Genomic DNA, 25,772 nt, shown 5'->3' with positions numbered 1-25,772 from the left:
CTCGATTAATATGGGTAAAACTGAAAGTTGATGGAGAGAGGTGGGTGATTATTGGTGCATATGCACCCGGGCATGAGAAGAAAGATCATGAGAGGCAAGTGTTTTGGGAGCAGCTGAATGAGTGTGTTAGTGGTTTTGATGCACGAGACCGGGTTATAGTGATGGGTGATTTGAATGCAAAGGTGAGTAATGTGGCAGTTGAGGGAATAATTGGTATACATGGGGTGTTTAGTGTTGTAAATGGAAATGGTGAAGAGCTTGTAGATTTATGTGCTGAAAAAGGACTGATGATTGGGAATACCTGGTTTAAAAAGCGAGATATACATAAGTATACTTATGTAAGTAGGAGAGATGGCCAGAGAGCGTTATTGGATTACTTGTTAATTGACAGGCGTGCGAGAGACTTTTGGATGTTAATGTGCTGAGAGGTGCAACTGGAGGGATGTCTGATCATTATCTTGTGGAGGCTAAGGTGAAGATTTGTATGGGTTTTCAGAAAAGAAGAGTGAATGTTGGGGTGAAGAGGGTGGTGAGAGTAAGTGAGCTTGGGAAGGAGACTTGTGTGAGGAAGTACCAGGAGAGACTGAGTACAGAATGGAAAAAGGTGAGAACAATGGAAGTAAGGGGAGTGGGGGAGGAATGGGATGTATTTAGGGAATCAGTGATGGATTGCGCAAAAGATGCTTGTGGCATGAGAAGAGTGGGAGGTGGGTTGATTAGAAAGGGTAGTGAGTGGTGGGATGAAGAAGTAAGAGTATTAGTGAAAGAGAAGAGAGAGGCATTTGGACGATTTTTGCAGGGAAAAAATGCAATTGAGTGGGAGATGTATAAAAGAAAGAGACAGGAGGTCAAGAGAAAGGTGCAAGAGGTGAAAAAAAGGGCAAATGAGAGTTGGGGTGAGAGAGTATCATTAAATTTCAGGGAGAATAAAAAGATGTTCTGGAAGGAGGTAAATAAAGTGCGTAAGACAAGGGAGCAAATGGGAACTTCAGTGAAGGGCGCAAATGGGGAGGTGATAACAAGTAGTGGTGATGTGAGAGGAGATGGAGTGAGTATTTTGAAGGTTTGTTGAATGTGTTTGATGATAGAGTGGCAGATATAAAGGTGTTTTGGTCGAGGTGGTGTGCAAAGTGAGAGGGTTAGGGAAAATGATTTGGTAAACAGAGAAGAGGTAGTGAAAGCTTTGCGGAAGATGAAAGCCGGCAAGGCAGCAGGGTTTGGATGGTATTGCAGTGGAATTTATTAAAAAAGGGGGTGACTGTATTGTTGACTGGTTGGTAAGGTTATTTAATGTATGTATGACTCATGGTGAGGTGCCTGAGGATTGGCGGAATGCGTGCATAGTGCCATTGTACAAAGGCAAAGGGGATAAGAGTGAGTGCTCAAATTACAGAGGTATAAGTTTGTTGTGTATTCCTGGTAAATTATATGGGAGGGTATTGATTGAGAGGGTGAAGGCATGTACAGAGCATCAGATTGGGGAAGAGCAGTGTGGTTTCAGAAGTGGTAGAGGATGTGTGGATCAGGTGTTTGCTTTGAAGAATGTATGTGAGAAATACTTAGAAAAGCAAATGGATTTGTATGTAGCATTTATGGATCTGGAGAAGGCATATGATAGAGTTGATAGAGATGCTCTGTCGAAGGTATTAAGAATATATGGTGTGGGAGGAAAGTTGTTAGAAGCAGTGAAAAGTTTTTATCGAGGATGTAAGGCATGTGTACGTGTAGGAAGAGAGGAAAGTGATTGGTTCTCAGTGAATGTAGGTTTGCGGCAGGGGTGTGTGATGTCTCTATGGTTGTTTAATTTGTTTATGGATGGGGTTGTTAGGGAGGTAAATGCAAGAGTTTTGGAAAGAGGGGCAAGTATGAAGTCTGTTGGGGATGAGAGAGCTTGGGAAGTGAGTCAGTTGTTGTTCGCTGATGATACAGCGCTGGTGGCTGATTCATGTGAGAAACTGCAGAAGCTGGTGACTGAGTTTGGTAAAGTGTGTGGAAGAAGAAAGTTAAGAGTAAATGTGAATAAGAGCAAGGTTATTAGGTACAGTAGGGTTGAGGGTCAAGTCAATTGGGAGGTGAGTTTGAATGGAGGAAAAACTGGAGGAAGTGAAGTGTTTTAGATATCTGGGAGTGGATCTGGCAGCGGATGGAACCATGGAAGCGGAAGTGGATCATAGGGTGGGGGAGGGGGCGAAAATTCTGGGGGCCTTGAAGAATGTGTGGAAGTCGAGAACATTATCTCGGAAAGCAAAAATGGGTATGTTTGAAGGAATAGTGGTTCCAACAATGTTGTATGGTTGCGAGGCGTGGGCTATGGATAGAGTTGTGCGCAGGAGGATGGATGTGCTGGAAATGAGATGTTTGAGGACAATGTGTGGTGTAAGGTGGTTTGATCGAGTGAGTAACGTAAGGGTAAGAGAGATGTGTGGAAATAAAAAGAGCGTGGTTGAGAGAGCAGAAGAGGGTGTTTTGAAGTGGTTTGGGCACATGGAGAGAATGAGTGAGGAAAGATTGACCACGAGGATTTATGTGTCGGAGGTGGAGGGAACGAGGAGGGGGGGGGGGAGACCAAATTGGCGGTGGAAAAATGGAGTGAAAAAGATTTTGTGTGATCGTGGCCTGAATATGCAGGAGGGTGAAAGGAGGGCAAGGAATAGAGTGAATTGGATCGATGTGGTATACCGGGGTTGACGTGCTGTCAGTGGATTGAATCAGGGCATGTGAAGTGTCTGGGGTAAACCATGGAAAGCTATGTGGGTATGTATATTTGCGTGTGTGGACGTATGTATATACATGTGTATGGGGGGGGGGGGGCTTGGGCCATTTCTTTCGTCTGTTTCCTTGCGCTACCTCGCAAACGCGGGAGACAGCGACAAAGTATAATAAAAATGATAATATAAATAAAATAATATAATATATATATATATATATATATATATATATATATATATATATATATATATATATATATATATATATATATATATATATGCTACATACAAATCCATTTGCTTTTCTAAGTATTTCTCACATACATTTTTCAAAGCAAACACCTGATCCACACATCCTCTACCACTTCTGAAACCACACTGCTCTTCCCCAATCTGATGCTCTGTACATGCCTTCACCCTCTCAATCAATACCCTCCCATATGATTTGCCAGGAATACTCAACAAACTTATACCTCTGTAATTTGAGCACTCAATCTTATCTCCTTTGCCTTTGTACAACGGCACTATGCACGCATTCCGCCAATCCTCAGGCACCTCACCATGAGTCATACATACATTAAATAACCTTACCAACCAGTCAACAATACAGTCACCCCCTTTTTTAATAAATTCCACTGCAATACCATCCAAACCTGCTGCCTTGCCGGCTTTCATCTTCCGCAAAGCTTTTACTACCTCTTCTCTGTTTACCAAATCATTTTCCCTAACCCTCTCACTTTGCACACCACCTCGACCAAAACACCCTATATCTGCCACTCTATCATCAAACACATTCAACAAACCTTCAAAATACTCACTCCATCTCCTTCTCACATCACCACTACTTGTTATCACCTCCCATTTGCGCCCTTCACTGAAGTTCCCATTTGCTCCCTTGTCTTACGCACTTTATTTACCTCCTTCCAAAACATCTTTTTATTCTCCCTAAAATTTAATGATACTCTCTCACCCCAACTCTCATTTGCCCTTTTTTTCACCTCTTGCACCTTTCTCTTGACCTCCTGTCTCTTTCTTTTATACGTCTCCCACTCAATTGCATTTTTTCCCTGCAAAAATCGTCCAAATACCTCTCTCTTCTCTTTCACTAATACTCTTACTTCTTCATCCCACCACTCACTACCCTTTCTAATCAACCCACCTCCCACTCTTCTCATGCCACAATCATCTTTTGCGCAATCCATCACTGATTCCCTAAATACATCCCATTCCTCCCCCACTCCCCTTACTTCCATTGTTCTCACCCTTTTCCATTCTGCACTCAGTCTCTCCTGGTACTTCCTCACACAAGTCTTTCTTCCCAAGCTCACTTACTCTCACCACCCTCTTTACCCCAACATTCACTCTTCTTTTCTGAAAACCCATACAAATCTTCACCTTAGCCTCCACAAGATAATGATCAGACATCCCTCCAGTTGCACCTCTCAGCACATTAACATCCAAAAGTCTCTCTTTCGCGCGCCTGTCAATTAACACGTAATCCAATAACGCTCTCTGGCCATCTCTCCTACTTACATAAGTATACTTATGTATATCTCGCTTTTTAAACCAGGTATTCCCAATCATCAGTCCTTTTTCAGCACATAAATCTACAAGCTCTTCACCATTTCCATTTACAACACTGAACACCCCATGGATACCAATTATTCCCTCAACTGCCACGTAACTCACCTTTGCATTCAAATCACCCAACACTATAACCCGGTCTCGTGCATCAAAACCACTAACACACTCATTTAGCTGCTCCCAAAACACTTGCCTCTCATGATCTTTCTTCTCATGCCCATGTGCATATGCACCAATAATCACCCATCTCTCTCCATCAACTTTCAGTTTTACCCATATTAATCGATAATTTACTTTCATACATTGTATCACATACTTCCACAACTCCTGTTTCAGGAGTTGATAGAGATGCTCTGTGGAAGGTATTAAGAATATATGGTGTGGGAGGCAAGTTGTTAGAAGCAGTGAAAAGTTTTTATCGAGGATGTAAGGCATGTGTACGTGTAGGAAGAGAGGAAAGTGATTGGTTCTTAGTGAATGTAGGTTTGCGGCAGGGGTGTGTGATGTCTCCATGGTTGTTTAATTTGTTTATGGATGGGGTTGTTAGGGAGGTGAATGCAAGAGTTTTGGAAAGAGTGGCAAGTATGAAGTCTGTTGGGGATGAGAGAGCTTGGGAAGTGAGTCAGTTGTTGTTCGCTGATGATATAGCGCTGGTGGCTGATTCATGTGAGAAACTGCAGAAGCTGGTGACTGAGTTTGGTAAAGTGTGTGAAAGAAGAAAGTTAAGAGTAAATGTGAATAAGAGCAAGGTTATTAGGTACAGTAGGGTTGACGGTCAAGTCAATTGGGAGGTGAGTTTGAATGGAGGAAAACTGGAGGAAGTGAAGTGTTTTAGATATCTGGGAGTGGATCTGGCAGCGGATGGAACCATGGAAGCGGAAGTGAATCATAGGGTGGGGGAGGGGGCGAAAATTCTGGGAGCCTTGAAGAATGTGTGGAAGTCGAGAACATTATCTCGGAAAGCAAAAATGGGTATGTTTGAAGGAATAGTGGTTCCAACAATGTTGCATGGTTGCGAGGCGTGGACTATGGATAGAGTTGTGCGCAGGAGGATGGATGTGCTGGAAATGAGATGTTTGAGGACAATGTGTGGTGTGAGGTGGTTTGATCGAGTAAGTAACGTAAGGGTAAGAGAGATGTGTGGAAATAAAAAGAGCGTGGTTGAGAGAGCAGAAGAGGGTGTTTTGAAATGGTTTGGTCACATGGAGAGAATGAGTGAGGAAAGATTGACCAAGAGGATATATGTGTCGGAGGTGGAGGGAACGAGGAGAAGTGGGAGACCAAATTGGAGGTGGAAAGATGGAGTGAAAAAGATTTTGTGTGATCGGGGCCTGAACATGCAGGAGGGTGAAAAGAGGGCAAGGAATAGAGTGAATTGGAGCGATGTGGTATACAGGGGTTGACGTGCTGTCAGTGGATTGAATCAAGGCATGTGAAGCGTCTAGGGTAAACCATGGAAAACTGTGTAGGTATGTATATTTGCGTGTGTGTGGACATATGTATATACATGTGTATGGGGTGGGTGGGTTTGGCCATTTCTTTCGTCTGTTTCCTTGCGCTACCTCGCAAACGCAAAAAAAAAAAAAAAAAAAAAAAATATATATATATATATATATATATATATATATATATATATATATATATATATATATATATATATATATATATATATATATGAAGTGGTAGAGAATGTGTGGATCAGGTGTTTGCTTTGAAGAATGTATGTGAGAAATACTTAGAAAAGGAAATGGATTTGTATGTAGCATTTATGGATCTGGAGAAGGCATATGATAGAGTTGATAGAGATGCTCTGTGGAAGGTATTAAGAATATGTGGTGTAGGAGGCAAGTTGTTAGAAGCAGTGAAAAGTTTTTATCGAGGTTGTAAGGCATGTGTACGTGTAGGAAGAGAGGAAAGTGATTGGTTCTCAGTGAATGTAGGTTTGCGGCAGGGGTGTGTGATGTCTCCATGGTTGTTTAATTTGTTTATGGATGGGGTTGTTAGGGAGGTGAATGCAAGAGTTTTGGAAAGAGGGGCAAGTATGAAGTCTGTTGTGGATGAGAGAGCTTGGGAAGTGAGTCAGTTGTTGTTCGCTGATGATACAGCGCTGGTGGCTGATTCATGTGAGAAACTGCAGAAGCTGGTGAGTGAGTTTGGTAAAGTGTGTGAAAGAAGTAAGTTAAGAGTAAATGTGAATAAGAGCAAGGTAATTAGGTACAGTAGGGTTGAGGGTCAAGTCAATTGGGAGGTAAGACTGAATGGAGAAAAACTGGAGGAAGTAAAGTGTTTTAGATATCTGGGAGTGGATCTGGCAGCGGATGGAACCATGGAAGCGGAAGTGGATCATAGGGTAGGGGAGAGGGCGAAAATCCTGGGAGCCTTGAAGAATGTGTGGAAGTCGAGAACATTATCTCGGAAAGCAAAAATGGGTATGTTTGAAGGTATAGTAGTTCCAACAATGTTGTATGGTTGCGAGGCGTGGGCTATGGATAGAGTTGTGCGCAGGAGGGTGGATGTGCTGGAAATGAGATGTTTGAGGACAATATGTGGTGTGAGGTGGTTTGATCGAGTAAGTAATGTAAGGGTGAGAGAGATGTGTGGAAATAAAAAGAGTGTGGTTGAGAGAGCAGAAGAGGGTGTTTTGAAATGGTTTGGTCACATGGAGAGAATGAGTGGGGAAAGATTGACCAAGAGGATATATGTGTCAGAGGTGGAGGGAACGAGGAGAAGTAGGAGACCAAATTGGAGGTGGAAAGATGGAGTGAGAAAGATTTTGAGTGAACGGGGCCTGGACATGCAGGAGGGTGAAAGGCGTGCAAGGAATAGAGTGAATTGGAACAATGTGGTAAACCGGGGTCGACGTGCTGTCAATGGATTGAACCAGGGCATGTGAAGCGTCCGGGGTAAACCATGCAAAGTGTGTGGGGCCTGGATGTGGAAAGGGAGCTGTGGTTTCGGTGCATTATTACATGACAGCTAGAGACTGAGTGTGAACAAATGGGGCCTTTGGTGTTTTTCCTCGCGCTACCTCGCACACATGAGGGGGGAGGGGGTTGTTATTCCATGTGTGGCGAGGTGGCGATGGGAACAAGTAAGGGCAGACAGTATGAATTATGTACATGTGTATATATGTATATGTCTGTGTGTGTATATATATGTGTACATTGAGATGTATAGGTATGTATATTGCGCATGGGTGGACATGTATGTATATACATGTGTATGTTTATAAAAAAAGGGGGTGACTGTATTGCTGACTGGTTGGTAAGGTTATTTAATGTATGTATGACTCATGGTGAGGTGCCTGAGGATTGGCGGAATGCGTGCATAGTGCCATTGTACAAAGGCAAAGGGGATAAGAGTGAGTGCTCAAATTACAGAGGTATAAGTTTGTTGAGTATTCCTGGTAAATTATATGGGAGGGTATTGATTGAGAGGGTGAAGGCATGTACAGAGCATCAGAATGGGGAAGAGCTGTGTGGTTTCAGAAGTGGTAGAGGATGTGTGGATCAGGTGTTTGCTTTGAAGAATGTATGTGAGAAATACTTAGAAAAGCAAATGGATTAGTATGTAGCATTTATGGATCTGGAGAAGGCATATGATAGAGTTGATAGAGATGCTCTGTGGAAGGTATTAAGAATATATGGTGCGGGAGGAAAGTTGTTAGAAGCAGTGAAAAGTTTTTATCGAGGATGTAAGGCATGTGTACGTGTAGGAAGAGAGGAAAGTGATTGGTTCTCAGTGAATGTAGGTTTGCGGCAGGGGTGTGTGATGTCTCCATGGTTGTTTAATTTGTTTATGGATGGGGTTGTTAGGGAGGTAAATGCAAGAGTTTTGGAAAGAGGGGCAAGTATGAAGTCTGTTGGGGATGAGAGAGCTTGGGAAGTGAGTCAGTTGTTGTTCGCTGATGATACAGCGCTGGTGGCTGATTCATGTCATAAACTGCAGAAGCTGGTGACTGAGTTTGGTAAAGTGTGTGGAAGAAGAAAGTTAAGAGTAAATGTGAATAAGAGCAAGGTTATTAGGTACAGTAGGGTTGAGGGTCAAGTCAATTGGGAGGTGAGTTTGAATGGAGAAAAACTGGAGGAAGTAAAGTGTTTTAGATATCTGGGAGTGGATTTGGCAGCGGATAGAACCATGGAAGCGGAAGTGGATCATAGGGTGGGGGAGGGGGCGAAAATTCTGGGGGCCTTGAAGAATGTGTGGAAGTCGAGAACATTATCTCGGAAAGCAAAAATGGGTATGTTTGAAGGAATAGTGGTTCCAACAATGTTGTATGGTTGCGAGGCGTGGGCTATGGATAGAGTTGTGCGCAGGAGGATGGATGTGCTGGAAATGAGATGTTTGAGGACAATGTGTGGTGTGAGGTGTTTTGATCGAGTGAGTAACGTAAGGGTAAGAGAGATGTGTGGAAATAAAAAGAGCGTGGTTGAGAGAGCAGAAGAGGGTGTTTTGAAGTGGTTTGGGCACATGGAGAGAATGAGTGAGGAAAGATTGACCAAGAGGATATATGTGTCGGAGGTGGAGGGAACGAGGAGAAGAGGGAGACCAAATTGGAGGTGGAAAGATGGAGTGAAAAAGATTTTGTGTGATCGGGGCCTGAACATGCAGGAGGGTGAAAGGAGGGCAAGGAATAGAGTGAATTGGAGCGATGTGGTATACCGGGGTTGACGTGCTGTCAGTGGATTGAATCAAGGCATGTGAAGCGTCTGGGGTAAACCATGGAAAGCTGTGTAGGTGCATATTTGCGTGTGTGGACGTATGTATATACATGTGTATGGGGGGGGGGGGGTTTGGGCCATTTCTGTCGTCTGTTTCCTTGCGCTACCTCGCAAACGCGGGAGACAGCGACAAAGTATAATGAAAATAAAATAAAAAAAATGTGGGCGGGATGGGCCATTCTTTCGTCTGTTTCCTTACGCTACCTCGCTAACACGGGAGACAGAGACAAAGCAAATACATATATATATATACATATATATGTGCTTATATATATATACATATATATATATATATATATATATATATATATATATATATATATATATATATATATATATATATATATATATATTCTTTTTTTTTTCTTTTAAACTATTCGGCATTTTCCGTGTTAGCGAGGTAGCGTTAAGAACAGAGGACTGGGCCTTTTTTCGAATATCCTCACCTGGCCCCCTCTGTTCCTTCTTTTGGAAAATTGAAAAAAAAACGAGAGGGGAGGATTTCCAGCCCCCCACTCTCTCCACTTTTAGTCGCCTTCTACGACATGCAGGGAATACGTGGGAAGTATTCTTAATCCCCTATCCCCTATATATATATATATATATATATATATATATATATATATATATATATATATATATATATATATATTTCTTTTTCTTTCATACTATTCACCATTTCCCGCGTTAGCAAGGTAGCGTTAAGAACAGAGGACTGGGCCTTTGAGAAAATATCCTCATCTGGCCCCCTTCACCGTTCCTTCTGGAAAATTAAAAAAAAAACGAGAGGGGAGGATTTCCAGCCACCCGCTCCCTTCCCTTTTAGTCGCCTTTTACAACACGCAGGGAATACGTGGGAAGTATTCTTTCTCCCCTATCCGCAGGGATAATATATATATATATATATATATATATATATATATATATATATATATATATATATATATATATATATATATTTTTTTTTTTTTTTCTTTGTCGCTGTCTCCCGCGTTTGCGAGGTAGCGCAAGGAAACAGACGAAAGAAATGGCCCAACCCACCCCCATACACATGTATATACATACATACCTACATACATACATACATACCAATACATACCTACACACCTTTCCATGGTTTACCCCAGATGCTTCACATGCCCTGATTCAATCCACTGACAGCACGTCAACCCCGATATATCACATCGATCCGATTCACTCTATTCTTTGCCCTCCTTTCACCCTCCTGCATGTTCAGGCCCCGATCACACAAAATCTTTTTCACTCCATCTTTCCACCTCCAATTTGGTCTCCCACTTCTCCTCGTTCCCTCCACCTCCGACACATATATCCTCTTGGTCAATCTTTCCTCACTCATTCTCTCCATGTGCCCAAACCATTTCAAAACACCCTCTTCTGCTCTCTCAACCACGCTCTTTTTATTTCCACACATCTCTCTTACCCTTACGTTACTTACTCGATCAAACCACCGCACACCACACATTGTCCTCAAACATCTCATTTCCAGCACATCCATCTTCCTGCTGACAACTCTATCCATAGCCTACGCCTCGCAACCATACAACATTGTTGGAACCACTTCCAAGAATGTTGTATATATATATATATATATATATATATATATATATATATATATATATATATATGTTGTATATATATATATATATATATATATATATATATATATATATATATATATATATATATATATATATATATATATATATTTATATGTGTATATATATATATATATATATATATATATATATATATATATATATATATATATATATATATATATATATATATATATATAATCCCCTATCCCTGGGGATAGGGGATTAAGAATACTTCCCACGCATTCCTCACGTGTCGTAGAAGGCGACTAAAGGGGACGGAGCGGGGGGCCAGAAACCCTCCCCTCCTTGTATTTTAACTTTCTGAAAGGGGAAACAGAAGAAGGAGTCACGCGAGGAGTGCTCATCCTCCTCGAAGGCTCAGATTGGGGTGTCTAAATGTGTGTGGATGTACCCAAGATGAGAAAAAAGGAGAGACAGGTAGTATGTTTGAGGAAAGGAACCTGGATGTTTTGGCTCTGAGTAAAACGAAGCTCAAGGGTAAAGGGGAAGAGTGGTTTGGGAAGGTCTTGAGACTAAAGTCAGGGGTTAGTGAGAGGACAAGAGGAAGGGAAGGAGTAGCACTACTCCTGAATCAGGAGTAGTGGGAGTATGGGATTGAGTGTAAGAAGTAAATTCTAGATTGATATGGGTAAAACTGAAAGTTGATGGAGAGAGATGGGTGATTATTGGTGCATATGCACCTGGGCATGAGAAGAAAAATCATGAGAGGCAAGTGTTTTGGGAGCAGCTGAATGAGTATGTAAGTGGTTTTGATGCACAAGACCGGGTTATAGTGATGGGTGATTTGAATGCAAAGGTGAGTAATGTGGCAGTTGAGGGAGTAATTGGTATATATGGAGTGTTCAGTGTTGTAAATGGAAATAGTGAAGAGCTTGTAGATTTATGTGCTGAAAAAGGACTGGTGATTGGGAATACCTGGTTTAAAAAGCGAGATATACATAAGTATACGTATGTAAGTAGGAGAGATGGCCAGAGAGCGTTATTGGATTACGTGTTAATTGACAGACGCACGAAAGAGAGACTTTTGGATGTTAATGTGCTGAGAGGTGCAGCTGGAGGGATGTCTGATCATTATCTTGTGGAAGCAAAGGTGAAGATTTGTGGGGGTTTCCAGAAAAGAAGAGAGAATGTTGGGGTGAAGAGAGTGGTGAGAGTAAGTGAGCTTGGGAAGGAGACTTGTATGAGGAAGTACCAGGAAAGACTCAGTACAGAATGGAAAAAGGTGAGAACAAAAGAGGTAAGGGGCGTGGGGGAGGGATGGTATGTATTTAGGGAAGCAGTGAAGGCTTGCGCAAAAGATGCTTGTGGCATGAGAAGCGTGGGAGGTGGGTTGATTAGAAAACGTAGTGAGTGGTGGGATGAAGAAGTAAAATTATTAGTGAAAGAGAAGAGAGAGGCATTTGAACGATTTTTGCAGGGAAAAAATGCAAATGAGAGGGAGATGTATAAAAGAAAGAGGCAGGAGGTCAAGAGAAAGGTGCAAGATGTGAAAAAGAGGGCAAATGAGAGTTGGGGCGAGAGAGTATCATTAAATTTCAGGGAGAATAAAAAGATGTTCTGGAAGGAGGTAAATAAAGTGCGTAAGACAAGGGAGCAAATGGGAACTTCAGTGAAGGGGGCAAATGGGGAGGTGATAACAAGTAGTGGTGATGTGAGAAGGAGATGGAGTGAGTATTTTGAAGGTTTGTTGAATGTGTTTGATGATAGAGTGGCAGATGTGGGGTGTCTTGGTCGAGGTGGTGTGCAAAGTGAGAGGGTTGGGGAAAATGATTTGGTAAATAGAGAAGAGGTAGTAAAAGCTTTACGGAAGATGAAAGCCAGAAAAGCAGCAGGTTTGGATGGTATTGCACTGCAATTTATTAAAACAGGGGGTGACTGAATTGTTGACTTGTTGGTAAGGTTATTTAATGTATGTATGATTCATGGTGAGGTGCCTGAGTATTGGCGGAATGCTTGCAAAGTGCCATTGTACAAAGGCAAAGGGGATAAGAGTGAGTTCTCAAATTACAGAGGTATAAGTTTGTTGAGTATTCCTGGTAAATTATATTGGAGGGTATTGATTGAGAGGGTGAAGGCATGTACAGAGCATCAGATTGGGGAAGAGCCGCGTGGTTTCAGAAGTGGTAGAGGATGTGTGGATCAGGTGTTTGCTTTGAAGAATGTATGTGAGAAATACTTAGAAAAGCAAATGGATTTGTATGTAGCATTTATGGATCTGGAGAAGGCATATGATAGAGTTGATAGAGATGCTCTGTGGAAGGTATTAAGAATATATGGTGTGGGAGGCAAGTTGTAAGAAGCAGTGAAAAGTTTTTATCGAGGATGTAAGTATGTACGTGTAGGAAGAGAGGAAAGTGATTGGTTCTCAGTGAATGTAGGTTTGCGGCAGGGGTTTGTGATGTCTCCATGGTTGTTTAATTTGTTTATGGATGGGGTTGTTAGGGAGGTGAATGCAAGAGTTTTGGAAAGAGGGGCAAGTATGCAGTCTGTTGTGGATGAGAGAGCTTTTGAAGTGAGTCAGTTGTTGTTCGCTGATGATACAGCGCTGGTGGCTGATTCATGTGATAAACTGCAGAAGCTGGTGACGGAGTTTGGTAAAGTGTGTGAAAGAAGAAAGTTATGAGTAAATGTGAATAAGAGCAAGGTAATTAGGTACAGTAGGGTTGAGGATCAAGTCAATTGGGAGGTAAGTTTGAATGGAGAAAAACTGGAGGAAGTGAAGTGTTTTAGATATCTGGGAGTGGATCTGGCAGCGGATGGAACCATGGAAGCGGAAGTGAATCATAGGGTGGGGGAGGGGGCAAAAATTCTGGGAGCCTTGAAGAATGTTTGGAAGTCGAGAAATCTGAGGAAACTTCCTCATCCAGCCCCCTTCTCTGTTCCTTCCTTTGGAAAAAAAAAATAAAAAAGAGACAGGGGATGATTTCCAATTCCCCGCTCCCTTCCCTTTTAGTCGCCTTTTACGACACGCAGGGAATACGTGGGAAGTGTTCTTTCTCCCCTATCCCCAGGGAATGATATATATATAATATATATAATAATTTATATATATATATATATATATATATATAATATAATAATATATATAATAATAATATATATATATATGTGAATAAGAGCAAGGTTATTAGGTACAGTAGGGTTGAGGGTCAAGTCAATTGGGAGGTGAGTTTGAATGGAGAGAAACTGGAGGAAGTGAAGTGTTTTAGATATCTGGTAGTGGATCTGGCAGCGGATGGAACCATGGAAGCGGAAGTGGATCATTGGGTGGGGGAGGGGGCGAAAATTCTGGGGGCCTTGAAGAATGTGTGGAAGTCGAGAACATTATCTCGGAAAGCAAAAATGGGTATGTTTGAAGGAATAGTGGTTCCAACAATGTTGTATGGTTGCGAGGCGTGGGCTATGGATAGTGTTGTGCGCAGGAGGATGGATGTGCTGGAAATGAGATGTTTGAGGACAATGTGTGGTGTGAGGTGGTTTGATCGAGTGAGTAACGTAAGGGTAAGAGAGATGTGTGGAAATAAAAAGAGCGTGGTTGAGAGAGCAGAAGAGGGTGTTTTGAAGTGGTTTGGGCACATGGAGAGAATGAGTGAGGAAAGATTGACCAAGAGGATATATGTGTCGGAGGTGGAGGGAACGAGGAGAAGAGGGAGACCAAATTGGAGGTGGGAAGATGGAGTGAAAAAGATTTTGTGTGATCGGGGCCTGAACATGCAGGAGGGTGAAAGGAGGGCAAGGAATAGAGTGAATTGGAGCGATGTGGTATACCGGGGTTGACGTGCTGTCAGTGGATTGAATCAAGGCTTTTGAAGCGTCTGAGGTAAACCATGGAAAGCTGTGTAGGTATGTATATTTGCGTGTGTGGACGTATGTATATACATGTGTATGGGGTATGTTGGGCCATTTCTTTCGTCTGTCTCTTTGCGCTACGTCGCAAACGCGGGAGACAGCGACAAAGTATAAAAAAAAAGAAAATATATATATATATATATATAATATGATATATATATATATATATATATATATATATATATATATATATATATATATATATATATATATATATATATATATATATATATATATATATATATGGTGTGGGAGGCAAGTTGTTAGAAGCAGTGAAAAGTTTTTATCGAGGATGTAAGGCATGTGTACGTGTAGGAAGAGAGGAAAGTGATTGGTTCTCAGTGAATGTAGGTTTGCGACAGGGGTGTGTGATGTCTCCATGGTTGTTTAATTTGTTTATGGATGGGGTTGTTAGGGAGGTGAATGCAAGAGTTTTGGAAAGAGGGGCAAGTATGAAGTCTGTTGTGGATGAGAGAGCTTTTGAAGTGAGTCAGTTGTTGTTCGCTGATGATACAGCGCTGGTGGCTGATTCATGTGAGAAACTGCAGAAGCTGGTGACTGAGTTTGGTAAAGTGTGTGGAAGAAGAAAGTTAAGAGTAAATGTGAATAAGAGCAAGGTAATTAGGTACAGTAGGGTTGAGGGTCAAGTCAATTGGGAGGTAAGTTTGAATGGAGAAAAACTGGAGGAAGTAAAGTGTTTTAGATATCTGGGAGTGGATCTGGCAGCGGATGGAACCATTGAAGCGGAAGTGGATCATAGGGTGGGGGAGGGGGCGAAAATCCTGGGAGCCTTGAAGAATGTGTGGAAGTCGAGAACATTATCTCGGAAAGCAAAAATGGGTATGTTTGAAGGAATAGTGGTTCCAACAATGTTGTATGATTGCCAGGCGTGGGCTATGGATAGAGTTGTGCGCAGGACGGTGGATGTGCTGGAAATGAGAGGTTTGAGGATAATATGTGGTGTGAGGTGGTTTGGTCGAATAAGTAATGTAAGGGTAAGAGAGATATGTAGAAATAAAAAGAGTATGGTTGAGAGAGTAGAAGAGGGTGTTTTGAAATGGTTTGGGCACATGGAGAGAATGAGTGAGGGAAGATTAACCAAGAGGATATATGTGTCAGAGGTGGAGGGAACGAGGAGAAGTGGGAGACCAAATTGCAGGTGGAAAGATGAAGTGAAAAAGATTTTGAGTGATCGGGACCTGAACATGCAGGAGGGTGAAAGGTGGGCAAGGAATATAGTGAATTGGATCGATGTGGTATACTGAGGTCGACGTGCTGTCAATGGATTGAATCAGGGCATGTGAAGCGTCTGGGGTAAAACTTGGAAAGTTCTGTCGGGCCTCTATGTGGAAAGGGAGCTGTGGTTTCGGTGCATTATTGCACGACAGCTAGAGACTGAGTGTGAACGAATGGGGCCTTTGTTGTCCTTTCCTAGCGCTACCTCGCACACATGAGGGGGGGAGGGCGATATTATTCCATGTGTGGCGAGGTGGCGATAGGAATGAATAAAGGCAGACAGTATGAATTGTGTGTATGTGTATATATGTATGTGTCTGTGTGTGCATATGTATGTGTACATTGAGATGTATGGGTATGTATATTTGCGTGTGTGGACGTGTATGTATATACATGTGTATGGGGGTGGGTTGGGCCATTTCTTTCGCCTGTTTCCTTGCGCTACCTCCCATATATATATATATATACATATATATATATATATATATATATATATATATATATATATATATATATATATATATATATTTTTTTTTTTTTTTTTCATACTATTCGCCATTTCCCGCGATAGCGAGGTAGCGTTAAGAACAGAGGACTGGGCCTTTGAGGGAATATCCTCACCTGGCCCCCTTCTCTGTTCCTTCTTTTGGAAAATTAAAAAAAAACGAGAGGGGAGGATTTCCAGCCCCCCGCTCCCTTCCCTTTTAGTCGCCTTCTACGACACGCAGGGAATACGTGGGAAGTATTCTTTCTCCCCTATCCCCAGGGATAATATATATATATATATATATATATATATATATATATATATATATATATATATATATATATATATATGTATATATATATATATATATATATATATATATATATATATATATATATATATATATATACATATATATATATAGATAGATAGATAGATAGATAGATAGATAGATAGATAGAGAGAGAGAGAGAGAGAGAGAGAGAGAGAGAGAGAGAGAGAGAGAGAGAGAGAGAGAGAGAGAGAGAGAGAGAGAGATAAATTAGAGTACATGTGAATGCATGGTGAAGGTTAGATTACAGGAGACCTGATGGTTCATGCCGCAATGATGTGCGGTCATAGGAAGTCGCAGAAACAGGCCAGGAAAGCAGAGGGCGCCTGGAGAATAATCTGAAATTATTAATGGACTGAGTTATTAAGTGGGTTGCATGTGATAAGAGATAAGGGACTCAGGGAATGTAATTATAGACAAATAAAGCAACGGAGAAAAGAGCTACATGTCGGGGTAGAAGATATGAACAGATATGATGGAAGAGTGGAGGACATTTCAAGGTCAGTGGATGAGATGGATGTAGGTGGGCCACTGGAAAAAAAACATGCGTTGGGGTTAGGGAATTTTGACGAGAGATATCAGTGAGTCAGATGTTATCACTCTTTCAGATTCACGTCACGAAATACACAAGGTAGTGACATGTTGCAGTGCAAGTCATCCAGAAGATCAGAAATGATTTGTAATAGAGATAAGACTGGTGCTCTAAGATAGGGATGTGATGCTTAACTATAGAATGCAAGGCCGAAAGAATATGAGGAAATAAATGAGGTAGCTAGGGTGGTGGGGAGAATCAAAGAGAACGGGTGTATAGGGACAGTGGGAAGAACGACAGAGACTTCCTTGTAAACACCTTGGTTACAAATGACTGAATTCCCTTCACCTTTGGCCAACAGAGCTGTGGCTGGACCGGGTGAGACCAGTGATTGCCCATCGCTGGAAGTTTCAGCTCGTGAAGAACAAGTTGAGAGCATACAGGTGGGTGCTGCACTAACTCTTCATTCTTTTTACTCATGACCCTTTACCTATTTCTCTCAAGGCTCATGATTACATGCAGTTCTTTATGATATCTCCTCTTTCTCTTCGTCTCTGTCTGTTTACCTCCCTCCTCTCCTCCACCTCCAGGTGGTACCACCTGTGCTTCACCTACAACCACCTGACGCACGTGTACAACACCTTTATAAACGGGGAACTCATCTACGAGATGACCTACAACGTGGGCCGCCAGATTTACGGTGACTACGCTCGTCTCGGCCAGTCAGACGAACTCTACGAGAGTTTCAGTGGCGCTCTGTCGCAGGTGAGAGCTCTTCCAGCATCCGAGAAAACATCTGGATTTAATTGCATCCGAAACTTTAAATTTCGAGGCTTCGTGAAGCCTTTGAAGCCTTGTGTTAAAAGGCTTCATCATCATTCTGGGGCTTAAGGAGATCAAGCAGAGTTTCTGAGGATTTTTAAGTATTTTTGACAAAATCTGGGGCTACGTAGCCGTTCTGAAAATGCAATGGAGTTTTGTGAGTCTGTAGTGAGAGCCTAAGATAATCAATTACAAGTTTTAACCGAACTCTATATAAGTGCAGGTTCTATGGACATCAATCTATGGCTTGTAAGGATTCTTTAAACGTTTTTAGAAAATATGCATAAGATTTGGGATGCAAGTTGAAGCTCTTGAATAATTCTTACTCCTGTGGGCCAAGGATATGTTTACGTTTAGACCTTTTCTTAGCACGGAATTATATCTCAATAGATTTTGCAGTCAATGAATTGATGTACAGGTTACGTTGTTGGGGAAGATAGCCAGGTTCGAATATGACACAGTAAATGACTGAACTCAGGTTATGGTAACGAGTCTCTGTTGAAATGGGTTTCACTTGAGTATCACAGTCAGAATGTTATAAGGAATGTTTTTACTGACGCTTCCCGCAGGTCAACATCTGGGATTATGTTCTCAGCGCGGACACGATAGCAGAGATGGCTGCCTGTAGGGCCGACCCTCACGGCAACTTTATATCCTGGGAAGTGGAGTGGAAATTGTCTAACGTCACCGAGTATGACGTCCCACTGGAGTACTTCTGTCAGAGGACCACTGACTTCATCTACTTTTGGTTCCCCAAGACGCCAAAGGACTTTGGATTCTACATTTGTGAGGCCCTGGGCACCCACCTGCCTCTCCCGCTCAGCATGGATGAGGTGAACTTTTGGTTCAACCTCTCGGCCCAGACGTGGCCTGATGAGCCGGTCTTGTGTAGGGACGACTTTTGGGCCTCCATCATCGACATCCGCGACGAGGGCACGTGGGTCACCCACTACGACAACGCCCTCGCCCCAGCACCAGCCTGGAAAGACGGGGAACCTAACGGCGTTTTCTACGAGAACTGCGTCAAGGTCGAACCCTTCGGTCTGGCTGACATTGACTGCCTCACTAACCTTAGGTGTGCTATATGTGAGTTCCCCGAGCTGCAGATCTTCTCGTTCCTCGGGACGTGTGAGCTGGAGCTGAGGAACGTTCACCTCATCGCCTATCAGGAGGAAATGGGTGGTCTTATCTTCAGGGGATATGGCGAGTACCAAATCCACAAAGAGGAGGAAGAATGGCTTTGGACGAACGTCGTCAAGAACCAGACTCTGGCGAGACTCGACGCCAACGCGCCAATGGGCATGCCCATGGGGCGCCGCGTCTGGCACCTGGAGGCCAAAGTCTGCAACCAACTAAGAGGGACGAGGACTCTAGTCCTAACGCCATGTTCCTCGGACAGCTACACTTGCGACGACGCCGCCTGCATCCCGCTCGAGCACCGCTGCGACCTGAAGTATGACTGTCTCGATCGCAGTGACGAGGCCGACTGTGAAATCGTCAGCAAACCCGAGGACTACAAGAAAGACTTGCCGCCGAGGCTCAGCAGTGAAAAAGACGCCGCCAGTCTGCCAGTGATGCTCCGGATCAGCATCGAATCTGCGACTATCTACACGACCCAGATGACGATGCAGCTCTCGTACGAGATGGAGATGACCTGGTTCGACAACCGCCTTATGTACCGCAACCTGAAGACGAACGACACGCTCAACCAGGTGCCCTTCGCCAGCATGATGGACTTGTGGTCACCGACCATCGGTTTCATCAACACAGAGGGACACCAGCACACGGCGGTGGATGTGGAGACGTCGCTACACCTCCAGCGACTGAAGCCCCCAGCAAGGAGGGACAGCGGCGCCCCTGGGGAAGGTAAGAGGCTTGGGTGTATCATGAGCAGGGGCGATACTTCTGCACGTGAGACGTGCAAGAGGCTGAGTTGTGATGTAACTCATGCCTAACGGCAAACAGTGTAACAGATGTTGATAATGAAGGTGAAATTGCACTTCTGTAGATCATACAATTTTACTTAACATATAATTTTTCTATACATGTAGCACGACATGTTTCGTAGAGACAACCCACCTCATCAGGTACCTGTATTTAAAAATGTTATTTAAATCCCAACATCACACTTGGTTTCCGCCGTCCAACACCAGTCTTCTAAGCCAAGCACTATCTGCTATGTCTGGTCGTAACCCTTGTAAGGGAGAGTGATTAAGGAGGCTCAAGTGGCGGGGGTTGACCTGGGTAGCTGGGTGCGTCATGAACAGCTTTTTTAATGTTTTCGCGTTTTGTCAATTCTCTCATAATGATTTGGTTAATGCTAGGATAGGCTTTAAAACTGCCTGGGGACAAAGTTCTTAGTATTAGCAATTAAGACAGATATAGTGACGTTACTTGTGGCATAATCAGCAGAGGAGTATAGAATAACGGGATTTTCAAGATCTATAGGGTGATCTTTTTCATGACAATGTTTAGCGATCCCATTTTGTGGTCATCCCTGCATACTGAAAGTCAGTGTCAATAACACCTCTCCGTTACAGTCTTACCAGTCTGGTCTACACAGATATATTTACATGCCTCGCATTTAACGGCGTAAACACTCCTAATTTTTGCAGGGTTTGGCCTAATGCTTATTAAGGCCAGAATAAGTGATTATAAAGTCAGCATTTACAAAGGGGAGGAGAAAAGTTTCTATCCACGAAAGATTTCACCAGCAATCTTCATCACGCGGATGATGACTTCTCGTTTTCCTCCTGCAGTGGACCTATTCCCGGGCGAAGAGAATCCTCTCATCATCTCCAGGAAGTATAGCACCACCTTCGTTTGCGACTTCAACTTGGTGCTCTACCCGTTCGACGTCCAGCACTGCGACATGCACCTCCGCATGCTCTCTGCCTCCAAGAACTACCTCATGTTCGACGGCTTGACCACCACCGCCTCTTACCACGGCAGCGAGCTCCTCCTCGAGTATCAGGTCTGTATGGCTGGGTCCATATGGAAGAATCTGAGGTTCTCCTCCACTCAGAAAAACGAAACTCTCCAAAAACCATCGAAGTCTGATTTGTTTCTCGTACATGTGAGTTCGGAACTTGAATCTTTCCCCTTCTTCCGCAGCTTGAGCAGCCTCATCTTCTATATGACAACATTGGGGAGTACGATGAGATGAGGGTTCGGATCCCACTCCAGCGGCGCTCTGGGTATGCTATCCTGAACATCTATACGCCGTCCCTGATCCTCTTGCTGATCAGCTACGTCAGCCTCTTCTTCCGTCCGCACATCTTCGAGGTTCGAGTCATGACTACTCTGACCTCACTGCTCGTCATGGCTACACTATTTACACAGGTGAGGATGGAAGAGAGAGAGAGAGAGAGAGAGAGAGAGAGAGAGAGAGAGAGAGAGAGAGAGAGAGAGAGAGAGAGAGAGAGAGAGAGAGAGAGAGAGAGAGAGAGAGAGATGCTTAAGTCTCAAAATGTAAACGTGAGGTTAAGGTGACGCATGTCTAAAGAGTCTCGGTCTTACTCACCTTTTCCAACAAGGGATCGATCACTTGATTCCAGATCCACGTCAGATCACCATTACTGGATCTGTGTTTAGGATGATATAAAGTTAACGATAGCTGACATTCCTTTGCCGAGAGGAAGAACAGCGTTGGTGAGAGGAATCCCGCTGCCACAAGTGATTTTTTTGCTTCACTCGCATCTGAACTCTCATGCCTGTGAACAGCCTCCAAGTGTTTGGTTCTTGATTATTTCCTTGCAGTGACGATGGCATAATGAACACTTTCCAAACTCTGCCGCCGAATCAGAACGCTGGTGTTGGGCGTGTGTGTGTGTCCAGATAGGTCGACAAATTTTCTAAGATTTTTTATTATCTTTGCACTCACTGTTTCTCTCTCCATTTTCTTCTCTCACATTCCCATCTTAAACACACAGGACCCTTTGACACGACATTTTGTGTTTTTTTTTTTTTATTTTGAGAGTCGAATGAATACAGTTACATTCATTTAACTAAAATGAATGCAAAAGTTGTTACTGGACAAAGGAATTTAGGAATAAAGATGATCGCAAAGAATCTGTAGAGGAAACGCTGGCAGAGATAGCTGGATGAACAGGGTCTGAATGGTATAAATATCCTATATGTTCTTAGTTTTTCCACATAAATCTCCCAGGATCTAAGTAAAGAATTTCTGAGTGGCTCTTATATGTAGAAAACGGAGATACAGAAACTGGCATCATAGAAATATCATGCGCTACAGGTCAGTGCAATACACCTAATAAATATAGATATATACTTCTTATCGCTTTCATCCTTCCTTTTCAGTTTCTGTTTTACCGCTTTGGAATTTCTCTTGTCTGATTATTTTGTTCATTAATGCTCTATTTGTTAGCCTTTCCTCTGTTCTTTCTATTTGCGAGGAACGTCTAGTAATTCTATTATCACATTTTCTGCTCCTTAGTCATAATCAGTTGTCACTCTATCCTTCACCTCACTCTCGTCACCTCTCCCTCATGAGACTTTCAACTTAAGTCTCACTACTTTTCCCTCGCTCACTCTCAACTCCCTGCCAGGTGTCTGCGTCGCTGCCCAAGACCTCCTACTTCAAGATGGTGGACATTTGGCTCATCTTCTGCATTGTGGTGAGCTTCTTCATCATCATCTTCCACGCCGTCATCGACAATTCCCTGGGCGACGCCATACCTGGGGTCGCCACAGCCCCCACCTCCTTCCTGCCGGCACCGACGAAGGTGTTGCCCTTCTCCCCCGACGACAAGCCTCCTGCCAGCGCCTACCCTAAGGGCTTCGGCAGGATCAGCAATATTACCAAGGCCATCATCATTGCGTCTCGCTCCAGTGTCTTCGTCCTGTGTGTTCTCTTCAACTTGATCTATTGGTCTTACATCTTTGGGTAATGCGAGAGGGCAAAGTTTGGCCCTTTGGTCCTCTGGGATCATCCTTAATTCGTTCAAATTGTCGCTGTGTGCCTCGTCTGTGTTTCCGTAAGGCAAATGACCTGTTTTTTATTATGTTGATTTTTTTCTACCCAATCACACTATCATTATATGGCGAAGAAAGCTAATGTTATTTTTGTACTATAATTTCTCATATAATTTTTCCAAATGCTGAAACAAAACCTATCAATGTTTTTTTTTTTATTCTTCTCTTTACACTCCTACTCATTACTACTATCATCTTTTATTCCGGTGCACAATAGATTTACAGCTTGTAGGTTGAAGGTCTATATATAACTCTGGCATGTACTTGAGTGATTCCTCACGCTCCTTAGAGTCCACAGTAGCAGCTTTGTAATCTATCGCCCCCCTTTAGAACTGTCCTGTGAGGTGTCGATATGATCACGAGGCCCAGTCAGCTAGCCATGTCTCATATCCTAAGCCTCTAAATGCCACGTCTAATCTCACATGCTCCACTGGGGGGATGCTGATGTTCCACGCTCATCCACTACACTCCAGTAGCGATATCTAGTATCCAATGCTCATAGTTGATATGGCATGATCCACGAGCCGCCACGTCTGGTGCAGGATGCTCCGCTAATGTTCTGTGTCACAGGCTCTACTTGTTGGAATTCTCGGCGTCGTCTGCTCTATGTAGCAAGTTCAGTGTCACATGCTCCAGTGTCGGTGGGTTGTGTCGTCTACTCTTTCAGGGGACACTTTTATCGGAGTTCATCACATATTTTATTGTCCATTGCTACATAACCTTAAATCAGTGTCAAGTGACGCACGATTCCTTTTTGTTGTGTTGAATGATGAATATAATCCTCGCTTGGTGTCACATGACATAATGCTTGAGCTGTTTCAAATGACAATCGGTTCTTTTGCTGTGTCAGGTGATACATAACCCTTTCCTGGCGTAAAATGTCAATAAGCATTTGTGATGTCAATTGATACATGATTCTCAGAATGTCAAATTATGAGTAGTTTTTGCTCACTGTCAAATGATGCTATACGTCAATCTTTTAAGCGTGTCAGAGATTCTGTTGCCTTTGAAATGGTCTAGCTGCATATACTGGATAATATTCTTCCCAATATATAATGCCTTTATATGAGACATAATGAAGTTTATCATACTATTACGTTTTCTCTAAATTCATAAGAGCTAGGAGAAAACAAAATTATGTTCATCGTAATCTAAGGATAACTATTGAATAATCAATGACACCTATCTTGGATTCCATCTTTCACAGACATAATTGATATATGAACTTGGTGAGTGTAGTAAAAATTTGCAATGCAATCGAGTTTTCTTCAAACATTAGTTAAGATATAGAAAATTTGGGATTTCATTAATTTTATGAGGCAGAGCTGTAAAGGTGTCGTAATTCCTACTTCATATGAGCAGCTATTTCAATTACTATCATTTGCCCTAGAATAGAATACTGCTCATTTGGGATGTTAAGTAGTTTACCTTCCTCTGAATAAGAGCGAAATCAAAATCCTTCCTTCTAATCAATTCTCCTGGCATCATCTCTTTCTAGCGCTTCCTTTCTGACCGCCGTGAAGTTGCTGCCCTCTCCATGCTCTGCAGGTATCATTCTGGCCATTGCTCTCGTGGGATGCCTGCATGTGCCCCCAGTCAACAAGGCTTGGGTCTAAGGAAAGTTTCTCACTGCTACTTCCCACTGTTTGTATGGAACCCGATAACACGAAGATGGACCATTATGGTACCTCCTTTCTTCTGTAACAGATAGTCTGTGGAAGTCTCTTTCTTCTTTCCGTCTTCTGATAATCCTTTCTTCAAGGGTCAGGTCTATGAACGCCTGTGGAACCTTCATGAATTTCTTTATTTTCATTCTCTTACACAAGTTTTGAGAGTCATCAACAAATGTAGTATCGCCATTCATAACACATGCACTAACACATACGTTCACTAGCAGGGAAATAACAGTTTCCTTTGCAGATGGAAGTTCCTCACACAGATCGTACTACTTTTTATCCACTGGTGACACAGACTTGCTGATGATGACTTTACTCGCGGCGTACATGCATTCAGGCGGATCCCAGAAACGCCACAGAATATAGATTTCTTCATTGTGCTTGTTAAACATGCAGACAACTCCCCCCCCCCGCTCGCATTTGACATATCGGAAAAAGATCATCCCATATCCATGTTGACATGCAGAAAGCCAACATACGCGTGACAGATACAGAAAAGTCTTATGTATCCGTTGTAAGCACAGACATTATCTCTTCTTATGCTGAGTAAGCGTAGTATTACGCAGTTTTCCAGAACGTTTCCCCTTAAATGCAGCTGTTTCTTTATTTTCTTTTATTGCATCGAATTAGATAAGAGAAAATATCCTTTTTAGGGGATCCTTAACGAATGTACGATCTTGCTCATAAGTAAAGTAAAGTTTTGTGGAATTATGCAGTTCATCAATGCAGTTCTCAATCTGTCTGTGTCTGTATATCTATCAACCCACTTCTTCATCAAACCATCATCTATGTATACAGTATCTAGCAAGGAACACTGAGCACAGGTAAGCCAGGTACGTGAAAAGGCAATTCTCGTGGGCACTGGGACAAAGGTTTTGAGCCAATCTTACCTTGCTCCCGACAAGGAAGCTCCAGTCGCTTAGATATCGCAGTGACGCAATGATTCATCATTTCATAGGCTGCCATGTTCCCATTCCTGGCTCAGGTTGCTATCTTTTCTTCCTGCTTCAAATACACGTGGGTATTCAGTCCATAAACGCTCGCTCCATCTCACACAAAAATGGACGTATAACTCATATGACTCTTTGTTTCTAACTTTTTTATTCTGATAAGCGGAGGGTGCTAGGCACCAGCCTGCTTGATGGCTAGATATCACCATGGGTAAAGACAGCTTAAGAGAGGGGGGCCCCA

At 42.7% G+C, this 25,772-nt stretch overlaps 1 protein-coding gene across 1 annotated transcript in view; it reads left to right on the top strand.

Annotated features, from left to right (window-relative positions):
* Positions 1 to 24,150, top strand: part of LOC139747024 (uncharacterized) — a 32,686-nt gene extending 8,536 nt beyond the window's left edge. Inside the window, exons 3-8 of the mRNA XM_071658761.1 lie at positions 17,450 to 17,531; positions 17,679 to 17,853; positions 18,480 to 19,776; positions 20,670 to 20,884; positions 21,025 to 21,252; positions 22,479 to 24,150. Of these exons, the coding sequence (XP_071514862.1) occupies positions 17,450 to 17,531; positions 17,679 to 17,853; positions 18,480 to 19,776; positions 20,670 to 20,884; positions 21,025 to 21,252; positions 22,479 to 22,820 (2,339 nt within the window). The 3' untranslated portion in view covers positions 22,821 to 24,150. The remainder of the gene's footprint in view (positions 1 to 17,449; positions 17,532 to 17,678; positions 17,854 to 18,479; positions 19,777 to 20,669; positions 20,885 to 21,024; positions 21,253 to 22,478) is intronic.
* Positions 24,151 to 25,772: the final 1,622 nt, after the last annotated feature.

This window comes from Panulirus ornatus, chromosome 67 (assembly GCF_036320965.1).
Source record: "Panulirus ornatus isolate Po-2019 chromosome 67, ASM3632096v1, whole genome shotgun sequence".
Classification (NCBI taxonomy): domain Eukaryota; kingdom Metazoa; phylum Arthropoda; class Malacostraca; order Decapoda; family Palinuridae; genus Panulirus; species Panulirus ornatus.
This window is presented reverse-complemented; position numbering and strand designations above follow the sequence as displayed.